Genomic DNA, 15,356 nt, shown 5'->3' on the forward strand with positions numbered 1-15,356 from the left:
AAATATCCAACACTGAAATCAAGATCAAGATCTACAATATAACATCATTCCCCACTATCTATTCAATACAAATAAACATTTGTTTCAGAGACCAGAGTGCTTAGAATAATTCTTTAACAAAAAGACTTGCTAAAATGTGGCTAACAGTTATCAGCCTTCTGAAATGAACTTGAGGATGGAAGCTCTATTTTCATTAGTCTGTTTTCGGGATCCAATTTTGAATCAAAACTACACACTTTATCCCATTAGATCATCCTGATTAACCTAACAAAATGCTAAGCTAGGTTTTTTAAAATATTGCTTTGATGACTACTTTATCTAAGGAGCAGTTCTGTAGGAAGATACTAAATATGTAATCAGAATATACTTACAATTAAAAAACAAAAAAAGCCCCATAGCTGGGAAGAGAAGACAGCTTAAAGAGACTAGAACAGATATCAAAGTGCTTTGGCCAAAATTAGTATAAATAGACTTTATTGAAGTCAGTGCCTCTGTACTGAGACAGAAGATTGTGTCTACATAAGCACAAGTTGTAACATTTCACAACTTCTAAAAGGAATGTCAACAATTACAACGATCATGCATACCATGGTCGATAATCACATTTTAGAAGCATTTTCAACCATTTCTAAAGAAATGCTTATAACATTGTTATATATAGAACTACTTTCAATAAACTGCAAAACATTGATCGACTTTTCCAGTATGAGCTACAGTGTCAACACAAAAGGGAGGCATAAATGTTTAATTTATGAAATCAGAATGGAATATTTACTGTAAAGAAAAATTAAAAAGCTTTCAAATAAAGGCCATTATTGAACCAACGTGAAGAGCACAACTTGAACTTTTCAGTTCGTTCATCTTTTAAAGCTGTCCTCTGAATAACTTCAGTTCTGAGCATTGAATTCAGTACTGTGAATATTCCTTGGATTGAAGTTTGGCAATGATGCGGTCCAACTGTCTCTTTGCTTCACACTGCGGGAAATTGCTCATGTCATAATATTGAGGGGCAATTTTCACCAACCTGTCCAGAAGGAGGGAAAAAATTACCAAATTAACATTTAATTAAAGTTCCGGAGTTGCTAATAGGATAGGCATTACTCATTAATAAACTGATTGGCTAAGGCAAACTACAAATCCAAATCAACATTAAAATGACAAATGCCTCATTCTTGTAAACACCACTGTGAGCAATGCATAATTGTAGTAAGCTGTAAGTTTTCTGATGTTGGACTTTCCATAAACTTAAACGGAAAATTTTATAAAACCCTTTATTTACATTAATATAAAATTATTAACATAAAGTTATTCATTCCTTCTAGAACACCATTTTGACAAATCTTTCCAAGGTTATACAGTAATACAGGTTATATATAAGAAACATCTTGGTATTCAAATGATCGGATCTTCTCATTTTTAAAGTTTAATAACTGTTAACTCTATACCCTAAAGAATACCCTTGACGGAAACTTTTCTAATGTTTAGCCATACAATTTTTTCTCAACAAAGCATGTAAGATAAAATGGTAATGTCCTATACAATTTGTGTCAAAAGTCATGAATCGGCGTAGGAAAGAAGCCTCACGCTATACAGCGAGTGACATCAACTAAATAGGGGCTTTCAGACCCACCACTCTCCGCTGGCGCTTCCTCTCCTAAGCTGCTGAATGGGTTCTGGGTGGGGGTGGGGAGGGCACCCCACACAAAAGGGGTTGAGGAAGAGCTAATTTTGCTTAAAATAACCAGTTCTGATTACATTTTGTGAAATCAAATATGCTAAGATACAAAGACGGGCATAATTCCTATGCTAGTTTAGCTCCCAAAGCACCAACATATAAATAATAAATAGTTGAGAGCCAATTATAATGGAACAGACAGACTATAAAGACTGACTTCTGAAACCAGGGAATTTGAGTTAATCACACAGCAAGAGAATGACTCCAAAAAACACTCTTGATGCTAGTCAATTGTAGCTTTATATATTTGGTCCCAAATCTTGCCCATGCTCACACCAACAATCCCACTGTCCTCCCGGCAAAGCAAAGATCGTAAAAAATCAATCATACCATCAGGTCAAAGTCCCGTAAGTTCACATGGGAAATAGAAAGAGTACCAAGTTCTTTCATGAGGGAGAAAGGAAGAAGAATGCCTATCCTGTAACAAAGATTTCATTCTGAGCAAAACTCTAACAAAAACTGACGAACGAAAGGTGTTGCTTACCATTCTGGCTTGATATCTGTACACGTCCGAATGTAATTCTTTGTCGTAAGAACAAACTCATTATAAAGCACCCACTCAGGCTTGTGGTCAAGAACAGTTGAGGGATGCAACTGAACCACCTGGTTGTCTTTCACAGTTAAGTAATGCCCTGTTCGTTCTAAATGTGCCACCTGAAACCAAAACCAAGTTAAGTTAATACAGTGCTTCTGTTGCGCTAGGTACAAAAGAGAAGTGCAGTAACGCTACCTACATATATAAATGCCCAGGCCCAACCTTTTGCTCTTTAGTCCATGGCTATACTTATTTATCACCGTCTGAGAAGAAGCAGGGACGAGTCAAGCACTGCAGGCCAAAGCCAACTCTCTGCCTGTGCTTTCAAGGCTTGTCGGACAAGAATGGTTTATACATCTTTAAATGACTGGGGGAGAGGGCAATAAAAAAAATTCGGTACTAAATGAAAATCACATAAAGTTCAAATCTCAGTGTCCCTAAGTAACGTTTTACTGGGCCACACATTTGTCCAAGGTTGCTTCTGTACTAAATGGGCAGGCAGAGTTGAGCAGTTTCAACAAGGACCCAATGGGCCCACAAAGCCTGATATACCAGTAAATACTAGCTGGTCCTTCCCCTCCCTTAGGTTCTTTAGCACCAGGTGACAACTATGAAATCGATGAACAATTACTAGAAGATTCATATTTAAGATAGAAAAATAAAGAGCAAAAAATCTAGAAGGCAGAAAGTACCTAAAAGATGCATGTACATCTTGTCTGTATTTTTTCTATCTATAGTCAAACACATCGATGGCTCTCATCTAACATTTCATTAACAAATGCTAAAGCAGATAAACACACGTCCTTTCTATCTCTAATACTCTAGTAACATAAAGAGTATACGTAAATAGCCCTGGCCGGTGTGGCTTAGTGGCTTGCGTGCCAGCCTGCAAACCCCAAGGTGGCTGGTTCAATTCTGGTTGGGACACATGCCTGGGTCACAGGGCAGATCCCCGGTTGGGGGTGTGCGAGAGGCAACCAACAGACATTTCTTTTTATCCCCCCCCCCTCTAAAAATAAATAAGAAATCTTTTTTTTAAAAAGTGTGTGTAAATAACAAAAATGATTAACAATAAAATTGATAATAAAAAAGTTCACCTTCAATTCCTACAGCCGCCAATATAACACACTTAAAACTAAGTAAAACACTTAAAAATTGTTTTTCATCTTTATTGTTTAGCTCAAAAGACATTTTTGGCCTTTGTAACACTAAACTTATAAATACCAATGACCCCCTATAGAAAACTGTGAATGAAATATAGCTGAATATTTGAATTTGGGCGTGATTAGGTTCTATATAGAGGATTCACCTAGATAATTATTTCCTTTTAGTAGTCTGCTACGATTTTCTGTCTCAAATAAAGATCTAGATTCAAGGAAACTTTAATCCATTTATCAAAAGTATAAGAGTTAAAATTTATATTGAGGAAAAAGCTGCTAATCCCACCCAAAACAAAATGGCCAACATATTCATTTAGTATAAAAAACACTCCATTAATAAAGTAATCCTAAAACTGATTTCTACTTAACTGAATCGGTAACTTGTCATTTAGGGATTTTGTTATTCATTAGACACATAAACGTCTTAGTATATTAGTTCACTCAAGAATCTAGATACAACATTTAGGATCAACATTCACAGGCTTTATTAAACTGACTTTTGTGTTTTAATGAATTCAAAGGGCTGTTATAGAAAGCAAACAGTTTTACAGAAATATTTATCATGTATTTCTGCATTATCCACATACCTGCATAAAATACCCAGTAACCAAAGCTTTTCGTATATTTATATAATAGTCCCTGCTTGTAAAGTCAGTACTTCGACGAGGCAAATTAAATCTGTCCATAATTCGTGATAGCTGCTGGCGCACATTGTCTGCTGACATCAGAGACCTGTAGTTAATGAAGTTGTCATAACACCACTGAACCGATTCATGATCTACAAAGTTGAAGAAAGGGGGGGAAAGGGGACATGAATCATCCAAACAGGTGTATCATCCAATTAAAAAGGAAAACTGTTATAAAGACTAAGCGAAATAATCCAGGAAAGGAATTTTGCCCAAGTCATCCCAATAAATGGATCACAATGTTACCAACCTTCCTAAAAATCTGTAGTGAGGATCAAAATAGGAAATAACACTAGGGTTTCTGGCCATTGGATAACAAAACAATGATCCTGAATAAACCATTTTTTATGATTTATTTTACCCATAAACATCCACCCAACAGTTTTCAATTGATGGTCTGAGAGGCGGCAGTGGAAGAATTTTAGTATAATGCCTCTTATCTTAAAACAAACAAACAAACAAACAAACAAAACCCCCTTAGATCGGCAATTTTCAACCTTTCCCACCTTATGGCACACATAAACTATTTACTAAAATTCTGTGGCACAACAAACTACTTTTTTCTGACCGGACCCAAAACAAATATGTATAATTCATTTACACTGGGTGGCTACTGTGTTTGCTCTCATCATTTTTTACTTTGGCCATCTAAAGGGAAAGTCGTCAGTGCCCCTGACTAAGTATTGCATGTTTTAAAAATTTATAGCACACTGGTTGAAAATTGTTGCCTTAGATTATCAAATTCAATTTAAAAGTTGCAACAGTCACCCTGGCTGGGGTGGCTCAGTGGATTGAGCACCAGACTTCGAACTAAAGGGTTGCCAGTATGACCCCCAATCAGGGCACATGCCAGGGTTGCGGGCCAGGCCCCCTCTGCAGGGGGGATGGGGTGTGAGAGACAACCATACATTGATGTTCCTCTCCCTTTCTTCCTCCCCCTCTCTAAAAATAAAATATTAAAAAATAAAATAATAAAAGTTACAACAGTGCATTTTAAATGACTACTGTGTATTTTTCCTTAATTATGCCTGAGGTAGAGCAACCAAAACTTAAAAGTATTTAAAGTTTTATTGTTACCCATGTACATCATAGTGGTAGACAAATCCAAGTGACAAATTTTACAAGGATGTCTTGAACCCCTACTCATATGTTTAATAAGCAAGGCTTATAATTTAAGCACTTCCAAATAACTTTACCACAGATATTGACTATCAAAGAATTTCTCCATTGATAAATCCTTGACAAACTTCCCCCAACCTAGTGTTGCTAATCTAAGACCTCAAACTGCAGCATAATGTAAAATTTACAGTGACATCATTATGTACCAAAGACACATGTACAAGGAGACCCTCTGAAAAATAAATCTAAGAGGGTCATTGTGAAATGGGGGAAAAGGCCTTAAAAATTGAAACTATGTTGATCCTTCTCCTGCTACTATGATATACATTAATTAAATCTTTGTCATGTTTTTCTTCTTGGGTTTAGAATTCTACCAACTGGAATGTACCTTTTTTGGTAGCTTTTCAGAGGAACAACAGGTATATTAATAAATGTTGATCTATTACAAAATTAAGCCACATTTATAAACAGAATGGGTGGGTACTTGGGGTAATAAAATGGGTCTTTAAATTGAAGAATTGATGTGTTAGAGCATCCACTAATTAACACATCTAAAATGAAAAATAAAAGGTACCCATCTGAACTTACATTTAAAACAAAGCACTGAATTATCTTCAAGAGGTGAAACAGAGTTAAGTATGCTTTAGAGGTATTTTTGCTTATGCTGATGCTCTGTAAAAAGCTGAAAGGCAATGAAAATGTCGAAGCTGACAATAAAAACGGGAATTTTGGAGTGAAAACTTTTCTGAGGTTTTCAAGTTTTACAATACACCAGAGTACCAAAGAACTCAACAACTTTAAGTTGTCAAGATAGAACCGTCAGACATTATTTATGTAAATTTGTGAGAAATAATTCCATAAACGGGAGGGATAAAAATCCAAAAACAGGAATACTGCATTAAAGTAATTCTAGGTATGCCATGATCGGCGTGGCTCAGTTGACACCTCACCCACAAAGCAAGAGGTGGCTGGTTGATTCTTGGTCAGGTCACAGGCCTGGCTTGCAGGTTTGGGGTCTCTGGTCAGAACGTGCAGGAAAGGCAACCAAATGATGATTCTCCCTCACATCGATGTTTTGTTCCCTCTCTCTCTTTCTCCTTCCCTCCCTCCCTATCTCTATATAAACAAACAAACAAACAAACAAACATCCTAGGTATGTACTTCTAATACAGTAAACTACACTTAAAATCAAAAGTCAAACAATTTCATATTGAAAATTAAGGCATTGCGAAATAACAAGTCTACTTGATTTTCAAGTATGAAACAAATAGGATTAAGATAAAATTCGCTTTTAATGTAACCGACCATTGTATCTAATGAAATATATCCTCCTGACTAACCAAAACTGTACTTGCTGTTTTCAAATATACTTATTTCAATTAATAACATAGTATCATTTAGAAATCAATAGCGAAAACATTCCAGATTCAACTGAGATATGAAATGTCCAAATAGATCTAGAAGTTTGCTCTTAGTGCCAGTGAGTGGAGCATAAGACTTTCTCGTACTGCTAGTCCTATTTAAAAATAGGATAAAACTTCTGTAGCTGTCTGCTGATCAGTATTCTCACAGGAAGCTCCCAGGTATAAATATGTGCAAAAAGAACAAGCATTATTTAGTAATGTCAAATTTTAAATCTTAAGTTCCTAATTTCAAACAGTGAACTATTACATTTATATTTAAAATCAAAATACAGTCCCAACACGAATCCTAAATTTAATTTTATAACAAAATTACGAAATCCAAATATACTGCTGCGCTAGTTATCAAAAGCTTCAATGACAAAATAATACGATCTCTTAATTTTAAAAATTTCAAAATGTCTTATGAGAGTAATGGTTTAAAGAAATCACCTGCTCCTTGAGGAATCTTAATTTCCACTTAAAACAGTATTTGATGCTACCAAAGGATTTTGGGAACCAAGATGGAAGTGAGCCTGTGCTTCTCAAGGCCTCGCCCTTTACAGCAGTGGTCAGCCTGAGAGTGAGTGATGTGTCTGACGGTCACACACAAGTATAAAACCAGTGTGACACCGTTTGGCACACAGGAACAGATTTTCCAAACTGTCCTAGGCTACCAAGGATAGTCTTTAACATTATACATTTTCAATACATGAGGCATACATAAGAGGGATAAAATAAATGTTCTGAAGCAAACAATGTACTGACCTTCATCTCTTGGATTCTCAATCACTTTTCATTCACCTCCCTTATCTGCCCCAAATTTATTATACCTTGGCAGGGAAGGGTGCAAACCCTTTCTCACCTGGTATCACTGATTCTATTTAACTCAGACCAGGAGTCACAGGGAGTACACAGGTGTGCAATACCTTGGCTGCTATGCTTTGTTCCACATATTGGCCCTCTGGCTCTTTCTGGGTGGACCCTGAGATGAACCAAGTCACACCCCTCCTCCAGAGACATGTCCAAGTCAAAGGACTATTTTAGAAGTCTAAGTAGAACTTTTATCAGATAACAGAAATGAGTTACAAATAAACCAAAAGGTACAAAATGAGAACCCAATGTTATAAGTTAAAAAACTTACTAGCAGAAACCACAAACTTAAAAGTGAAAACCCCGCATTTCTGGTGCAGGCGATGATAATGTGGGGCTGTCTTTGACTCGACTATCATCCACCAGGTTAGCGTACAGACACGTGGAAATCAAAGACTTTCAGAAACCATTAGATGTATTCCTTCATCTTTTCTCTTAAGTTTTCCTCTCTCTTAATTTTATAAACAATGTACTTCAACAACAGTATCTAGCGAGAACCTGATTATTACTGTTTCCTTAATTTCAAATAACTGAAAAATGCTTTAATGTCATTAAATATTGGGTGAAAACGTGATTTGAAGCTAGAATATCATGTAGCTGTAGCATAAATCACTGAATCATCTTTCTACTGGTAGGTGTTCAGGTAGTTTCCCTTCTTTAAAAAAAACCCATCAGGCCCTGGCTGGCATAGCTCAGTGGATTGAGAGTGGGCTGTGAACCACAGTGTCGCAGGTTCAATTCCCAGTCAGGGTACATGCCTGGGTTGCAGGCCATGACCCCCAGCAACCGACATTGATGTTTCTCTCTCTCTCTCTTTCTCCCTCCCTTCCCTCTCTAAAAATAAATAAATAAAATCAAAATAAATAAATACATCAAAAATAATTCTGGAATGAAAATCCTTAACCATATCTGAGTCCACAAAATACTAAAAGATAATTTCTGGGTCAAAAGGTATATTTGTAAGGTTCTTGATAACATCAATTCCACTGCTTTTCACAAAGGCAACAATCTATATTCCCACCTCTGTTGTGTGACTGTTTCACTAAACCCAACTGCACACACAGGTGACCTCGTTCAATTATATAGGTAAGAAAATGGTAACTCTCAGTAACAGTGCACTTCTTGAAAAGCTGGACTTTGCCCCTCTTGGGAATGTATAGACCACTTGTCGCCTGACTGAAGAACAGTCATTTACATTTGTTGTCCGTTTTTCTATTTTGTTAGTGATTATGTAAAAGCTGTTTATTAGTAAAAGTATTCAAGATCCTATAAGCGACACAAACTATTCATTAAAAAAACACACAAAATGTATGAATATAAACAGAAGGAAATATATAAAATCTGTATTTTAGAGTCAAATTTTATACAAGCATTTCATTAATTTTTTTTTCATTTACTGATTTCAGAGAAAGAGGAAAAGAGAGACTGAAGTGGGGGCGGGGGGAGGTCGATTTAGCTGTCCCACTTATTTATGCATTCACTGGTCGATTCTTCTATGTGCCCTGACCAGAGATCAAACTCGCAACCTTGGTGTATCGGAATAACGCTTGATCAACTGAGCTACCAGGCCAGGGACAAGTATTTCATTTCTATTGCCCCGTATTTTCCAGCTTTCTATAATTGGTGCCCTCTCTCCGTTATAAAAACAATTTTTTTTTTTAAAAAATCGTCAATTTATATCTTAAATGCTCGTCAGGAGGTTTTTCTAAAAAGATCTCTTGGCTTTCTGGTGTAAAGTCACAAGTAAATGAAAGTGAGATCAAGATACATATGACGCATGTGACATTCAGCCAAAAGAATGCCATCAATCTGTTTTACACTTACTTTGTTTAAAAGCATGGTAGACATTCAGCAGTGTCAGATGATCTCCATCTATGTGGGCAAATCTCATCTTGGCCTCATCCGCAGCTTTCTTGGCCTCCGTGGGGCGAACAAAACACTGTGGGACTAAACAAGGTTGGTATGGGCCCAACACAAACGCCCATATCGATGAGTCACGCATTCACAGATAGAGGAACAAGGCCTAGCTAGGTCAGTTCACAGAGCATAGGGCAGGGCAGGATGGCCTCCAACTGCATCTTGGACTGTTTACTACCTTGATTTGGTACATCAACACCTACCCACATCTGTAAGACAAGAGGGTTTCAAAGCTACACAGTACCTGATTATTTTAACTAGATCTGAAAGTAGGCATCAAAACAGCTATTCTGAAGGCCATCAAGATACTAGAAAGCTCAACTTATTTCAAAAAACCAGTGCTAATAGCTCTACCAATAACCAGAATTATGGTGTCAATAGCCTGTTGCTATATGCAATTTTTCAAAAGGCCATCCACTAAATCCACTGAATGGCTATGAAAGTTATGAAGCTACACCTGCCCACTGCGGGGCTCAAAACAACTTGCCAACCAGTCTACTGCCACATTTCTGTTGTAATTTTTTCCCTAGTACTGTGGCTATTACCAACTGGTGGGTATCACTATTAGCACCGGTGAGCAGAAGCATATGTAAACATAAAAAAATATCATGAAATCTTGGGTTTTGATGATAGCAGTAGTGGTGGAAGGTTAAACCGCCTCTGAGTTAAGAAAATTCATAAAGGCTGAGGCTATTCAGCCCAGTTATCCAACATTTTAATAAAAAGATTAGTAAATAAAGTCCCAAGTTAAAAAAAAACTGTTATTAAAATCAAAACCTCAATATAAAAGCAAAATCCAGTATTTAAAAAGTTGACAATTAGTCTGAAACAGTTATTTCAAGGGTCATAAAAATATTTAACTACAGTATTTGTTTAGAGCCTCAATATTAATTCACATAAAACTTTAAGTTGTTACAAAGCGTGCACTACATTTTTGAAATACAACTTTCCTTAATTCACTTTTAGCAATTCCACAGTCATAAAAGCAATATGAAAATAAAAATACTTAACAGCTTGGGACTTTGTCGACACATTTTAAAGCTGTTAAAACCTTGTCAATTCAAAAAAAATCATAAATTATCAGTTCAGGTAGAAAATAATGGGAATAATCGACAATGAAATCATATACAGAATCAAATTACTCTTTCCCATACAGTTTCCCCTTTAAAAAGATGCCAAAGAAGCCAAAGAGAGACAATGACACATGATCACAGTAAATATTAAGTCTTGCTTAATGTAACTGAAGCAAGGTAATTTCATTCAAGTACAGAAAGCTCTCATAGTTGTGGAAGTTAATGTGAACTAGCTACCAGTTAGTGGGAATAAGTAGCACTCCATGTGACCTCCGATTTACACTATAAATCACAAACTATTTAAGAGGAAAACATTCCAACCACAGCAATCTTTTTGTTCCATGACTTCTTCCTCACCTATCAACATTTCCCCCCATAAATGCCATGCTTAATAACTGCTGCACATGAATATTTACTCCGTTAACATGCTGAAGACGATGACCAGTAAACCCTGTTTTCAGAACTCCTATTACAAATAAGACATGTAGTAGTTTTGGAAGATTTCAACTGCATCACAATGACCAATTTTTTAAGGGACTAATACTCTCAAACAATGGTAATTATATGCCTGACAAGAGAACTAGGAAAAAGAAAAACTGGGTAGATAACACACACACATATAATCTGTTAACTCTTGCCCTATACTTTCTCTAAAAACTAAAACCTTGACATAAGCACACTGGGAGCGTCTAACAAACAACATGTAATAAGAAAGGCAGACAACAACCTACCACCACCTCCGCAAGTGAAACTACAATTTAATTAAAATGATTCGATACACTGCCCTGCCCATCTGCTCTGAGTCTGATCAGTCATAACTCTGCAAAAAAACATTTTAGCTAGTTCTTAGATTTAAAAAAATCACACCATTAAAATATATACCATACATCTAAACTAGGCCAAATTTTTTTTATTTAGAAAACTTTCAACTTATTCTTTGATTCCATAAGATTCTGAGTTATTTGAGGCATTAAGTTATAATTAAGACTGATAAACCATTCTGCGACTGAAAGTCAAATTCTCCCCAGTACTAAAACTAGTAGTACTTCAATGGTCAATAAAAACTTGTTTCGCTAAAAGAATCTGTGTACATTTTTGTATGTTATCAGTATTTCTTCTTTTTGGAAAATGTAATTTCCAAGTTACTATTTATTTGTGGGGTTTTACTGCTACTAAAAAGCACTACTTATTCAGCTTAATTTCCAATTTTCAACATTAGCAATTTTCTCTTATGTGTGTTTCTCTTATCAAGTGTCTGTCTTCCATGGTAAAAGAATTACCAGGTTAGGTTTTTAAGCCTAAAATTATATATTACTACTTCTATTTCTTTGATACTAAGCTTGAAATTCATCTCTGACTGCCACTGGAACATATTTACATGCGTAGAAAAAGCCTACTTTAAATGACAGTTTGGGCTGAGCTCATGCTGACCTAACAGTGCAAAGTGCCAGAACAAAGTTCTTCTCATACTGTCAGTAATACACCGCAAAACTGATGGGCCTGCCAAAAACGCCGTTACAGCTGTGTTCAGACTTATTTTTTCTTATTTCAATTTTTATTTTCACTGAAGAAAGCCAATGTTCTTACTATATTTTGTGCACAATGACGGATTTTACTTTTCTAAATACTATGTCACTATGAAGCTATTTACAAGATATTTAGGAAACAAAATGAGTTCCTTAAAACCAGCTATAAAATTTACTATCATACTAAATATTAAAAACCAAAACCAAAAGCGAAGTCCACCCAAACTTTGAAGAGCTGGGTTTTTTTTAGTTCTTTTCCCTCTATTACCTGACAACATAGCAGTAATAGATAGGACCTCATTAGAACAGTTGTAGTCACAACTTGCAATAACCATTTTAGCGAGCTGTGGGTCTAGAGGAAACTCTGCCATCATGGATCCCAATTCAGTCAGATCTCCATCATCATTTAGAGCAGCCAGATAATTCAAAAGTTCTAGAGCTCGCATCAGAGTTTCAGGAGCTAGGGGAAGAAGGTAATCTGTTAGACCAGCTGCCTCCAGCACGCAAAAATGTGACACAATACAAACTATTATTATAAGAGACCTTACTCTTCAGTCTACAGTGGACCACACTAAAACTCAAATTGTCACCAAATTCAATTAGAGATCTAACAATGAATCATACAGAATTAAAAAAATTTCCTGTGTAGTAGTTAAAATGGTCATCTTTGTAACTGTTAATTCAACAATGTGTTCAGCTAACATCCCCCCCTAAATTCATCAATTCCCAGAAAAATTTAGTTATTCTGAAGGAAAAAATTTGATTCACATAACTGATACTCTTTTAAGTTTTAATGTTAACACACAGGAATTATTTTGATGTTTACTGGAAGAAAAAATTAAAATGTTTTTTATGTATGTGCCACATGGGATACAGAGGAGGACAGCCAATTTTGGTTAAAAGGTTTGATGAAATATGCTGAGAATTCATACCTGGTGGATCCATAAAATCAAAATGCACCAAATCATCAATACCAAGTTTCTTCAACTGTAACACAACTGATCCTAAATTAGAACGCAAAATCTCAGGATAGGTGTTATCCTAGCAAAAAACAAAAATGTTCTGTTAAACACTTCTTAATCCTCTTGCTACATAAAACAAAATATATATCTGGTTCTCTGCCTCTTTAGCTAGTTACGATGGCATTACTTCTACATCACTGACTCAGATGAGAAAAATACTTGTGGAACACACTTGAAAGGAAGGCAGTTTCTCTGAACCATCTTCACAGAGTTCTAAGTGGTACTGCCATTGTCCACCTCAACTTCAGAATGCACTGGTAGATTACACCATAATCTGACTCAGGAAAAAAACTAAGGAGCTTATGGTGCCAAAAGGCAATATGAAATAAATAAAGCAATTTTCTTCTGGTAACAAATTCAGCTTAACCTTCCAAATACACAGGAAAGATAGAGTAAAGTAATCCCTTACCTGCATTTCTGTTTTATAAGCTTTCTCTGTGTAAAGTCTGAAGCATTTCCCAGGTCTGGTACGCCCAGCTCGCCCAGCCCTTTGTTGGGCTGAAGCTTTACTAATAGCTGTCACCAAAAGGGACTCAACTCTGATTCGAGGATTGTACACCTATTAAAATGAAAATAACAATGATTTTTCTTCAATCAAACATAAAACTATGATTTACCAGAAGTACCCAAAGCCCACAGTTAATCCCCAAGTAAACACAGTATTGATGACCACAAATTATGCTACCACAGGAACAGAATGTCATTCTATGCCTTAACTTTTTTCCAGATGTTCTGAGTCCATCGTTCTGAAAGACTCAAGCTAACATGGAAAAGCTCTTATTTAACACACAGATAATCTTTACTCTTTCTAATTTAAAATAATTTCAGTTTTACCTTACAATTTTATGTAGTGAATAGTGCTGAAGGCTTTTGCCTGAAAAGAGCCTGTTAATGCCAACCTCATGTTCAGAGTGAGACTCAAGAAAAATATTTTAAAATTGGTCCAGAAGAAGTCAGTTACATGCTTTCAGTTTAAAGGGAAAGTTTCCCATCAAAAACAGGAATACTATGTGTTGAGAACAAATTCTCTCAATCATATCTATAAAATACAATCAAAGATATCTGAATAATAAAACATGCAGTATTTACTGAGTAGTTGCCTCATTTGGCAAAAGTGCTTGCTATTCAGTACTGTTAAACTAAAGGTTAGCATAATGCCTTCTTTCACATACCGGACTGTCACATAATAAAAATACTAACGTAGTCGTCGGATAAGTAATTGATCTGCAGGGATGGTAATCCTGTACTGTTATTACTACTCCCATATTCCTTAAATAAACATACAAACTAAAACACTCATTATTATATAGAAACAAAGAAAATACAACCTTAAAATGAGGTAAAGAAAAAAAAAAGCCAAAGATTAAACATTAAACATGGGTTTAATTTGTGAGAGCCAGCTAGAACACAAAGGGCTCATACCACCGAGGTCTAAAAATGGTAACAGAAAAGTAATTCTAAAAAGTAAAGTTCAGCCAATAAGTGAGTAGGTGATAACTACTATTAAACTAATGCTAATTTATAAATTACATGACTATCATATTTAAAGTATGTACCTTTTGTTTTGCAAATCCAGGATCAATCACAAATACCACACCATCTATTGTCAAAGATGTCTCTGCAATGTTAGTTGACACAACTACCTGTTTAGAAATAAATATAAAAATCATATTACAAGTAAAATTCAAATGACAGAAAGATTAACTATTAACTTTCATTAACACTGAATTTCAATCTAGTAAATTAACCTGAAATAAGGTTTGATCTTCAATGGCCAATGCTATAAAAAGACTAGTGTTTAAGAATTCAAAGTTTCATTTACTTCATCATAGCAACTCCCTTTTTCAATAAAAACTAGTCCATTTTGATTACTCAAAGAGAAGGATAGCATAAAAAGAAAAATATCAATAAAGCAATATAAGCTTACCTTACAGAACACCTCCCTGACAGAACACTCCTTGTTTCATACCCAACTCCACACATGCACATCTTTCAGTGTTTTCAAAGGAAAATTTTCTATCACTGAACTCAATATATTAAACAAAACAACACATGGATGGGGTGCAGAGGAATCTCAAATTATAATCCAAGAACAAGCAGACATGAGAATCCAATATAGATGTTTTGCAAAGCATAAAAATCTCTAGGAGGATGACATGTGACACGTCATTGCACGCACAGCAATTATGAAGAATCTGTTGAACTTTTTTACCGACAGGGAATGTTCACATACTTATAGCTTGCTTTTATGTGTTTTATTATTATTTTAGATGTTTTGGGAAATTGGTTCGAAACTTGTGAATAATATGT

The 15,356-nt window shown here is 35.6% G+C and overlaps 1 protein-coding gene and 1 long non-coding RNA gene across 2 annotated transcripts in view; both read right to left on the reverse strand.

The window, feature by feature from the left end:
- Window positions 1-437: 437 nt before the first annotated feature.
- Window positions 438-15,356, reverse strand: part of DHX15 (DEAH-box helicase 15) — a 54,331-nt gene continuing 39,412 nt past the window's right edge. Inside the window, exons 7-14 of the mRNA XM_028506981.2 lie at window positions 14,603-14,689; window positions 13,456-13,605; window positions 12,957-13,065; window positions 12,293-12,484; window positions 9,333-9,455; window positions 4,018-4,208; window positions 2,220-2,389; window positions 438-1,024 (exon numbers count right to left, since the gene is read on the reverse strand). Of these exons, the coding sequence (XP_028362782.1) occupies window positions 907-1,024; window positions 2,220-2,389; window positions 4,018-4,208; window positions 9,333-9,455; window positions 12,293-12,484; window positions 12,957-13,065; window positions 13,456-13,605; window positions 14,603-14,689 (1,140 nt within the window). The 3' untranslated portion in view covers window positions 438-906. The remainder of the gene's footprint in view (window positions 1,025-2,219; window positions 2,390-4,017; window positions 4,209-9,332; window positions 9,456-12,292; window positions 12,485-12,956; window positions 13,066-13,455; window positions 13,606-14,602; window positions 14,690-15,356) is intronic.
- Window positions 6,789-8,867, reverse strand: LOC118499159. The gene is made up of 2 exons (XR_004901674.1): window positions 8,380-8,867; window positions 6,789-8,186 (listed from the first exon to the last, which is right to left on the reverse strand). It is a non-coding gene; the product is annotated as an uncharacterized LOC118499159 (long non-coding RNA).

This window comes from Phyllostomus discolor, chromosome 1 (genome assembly GCF_004126475.2).
Source record: "Phyllostomus discolor isolate MPI-MPIP mPhyDis1 chromosome 1, mPhyDis1.pri.v3, whole genome shotgun sequence".
NCBI lineage: Eukaryota > Metazoa > Chordata > Mammalia > Chiroptera > Phyllostomidae > Phyllostomus > Phyllostomus discolor.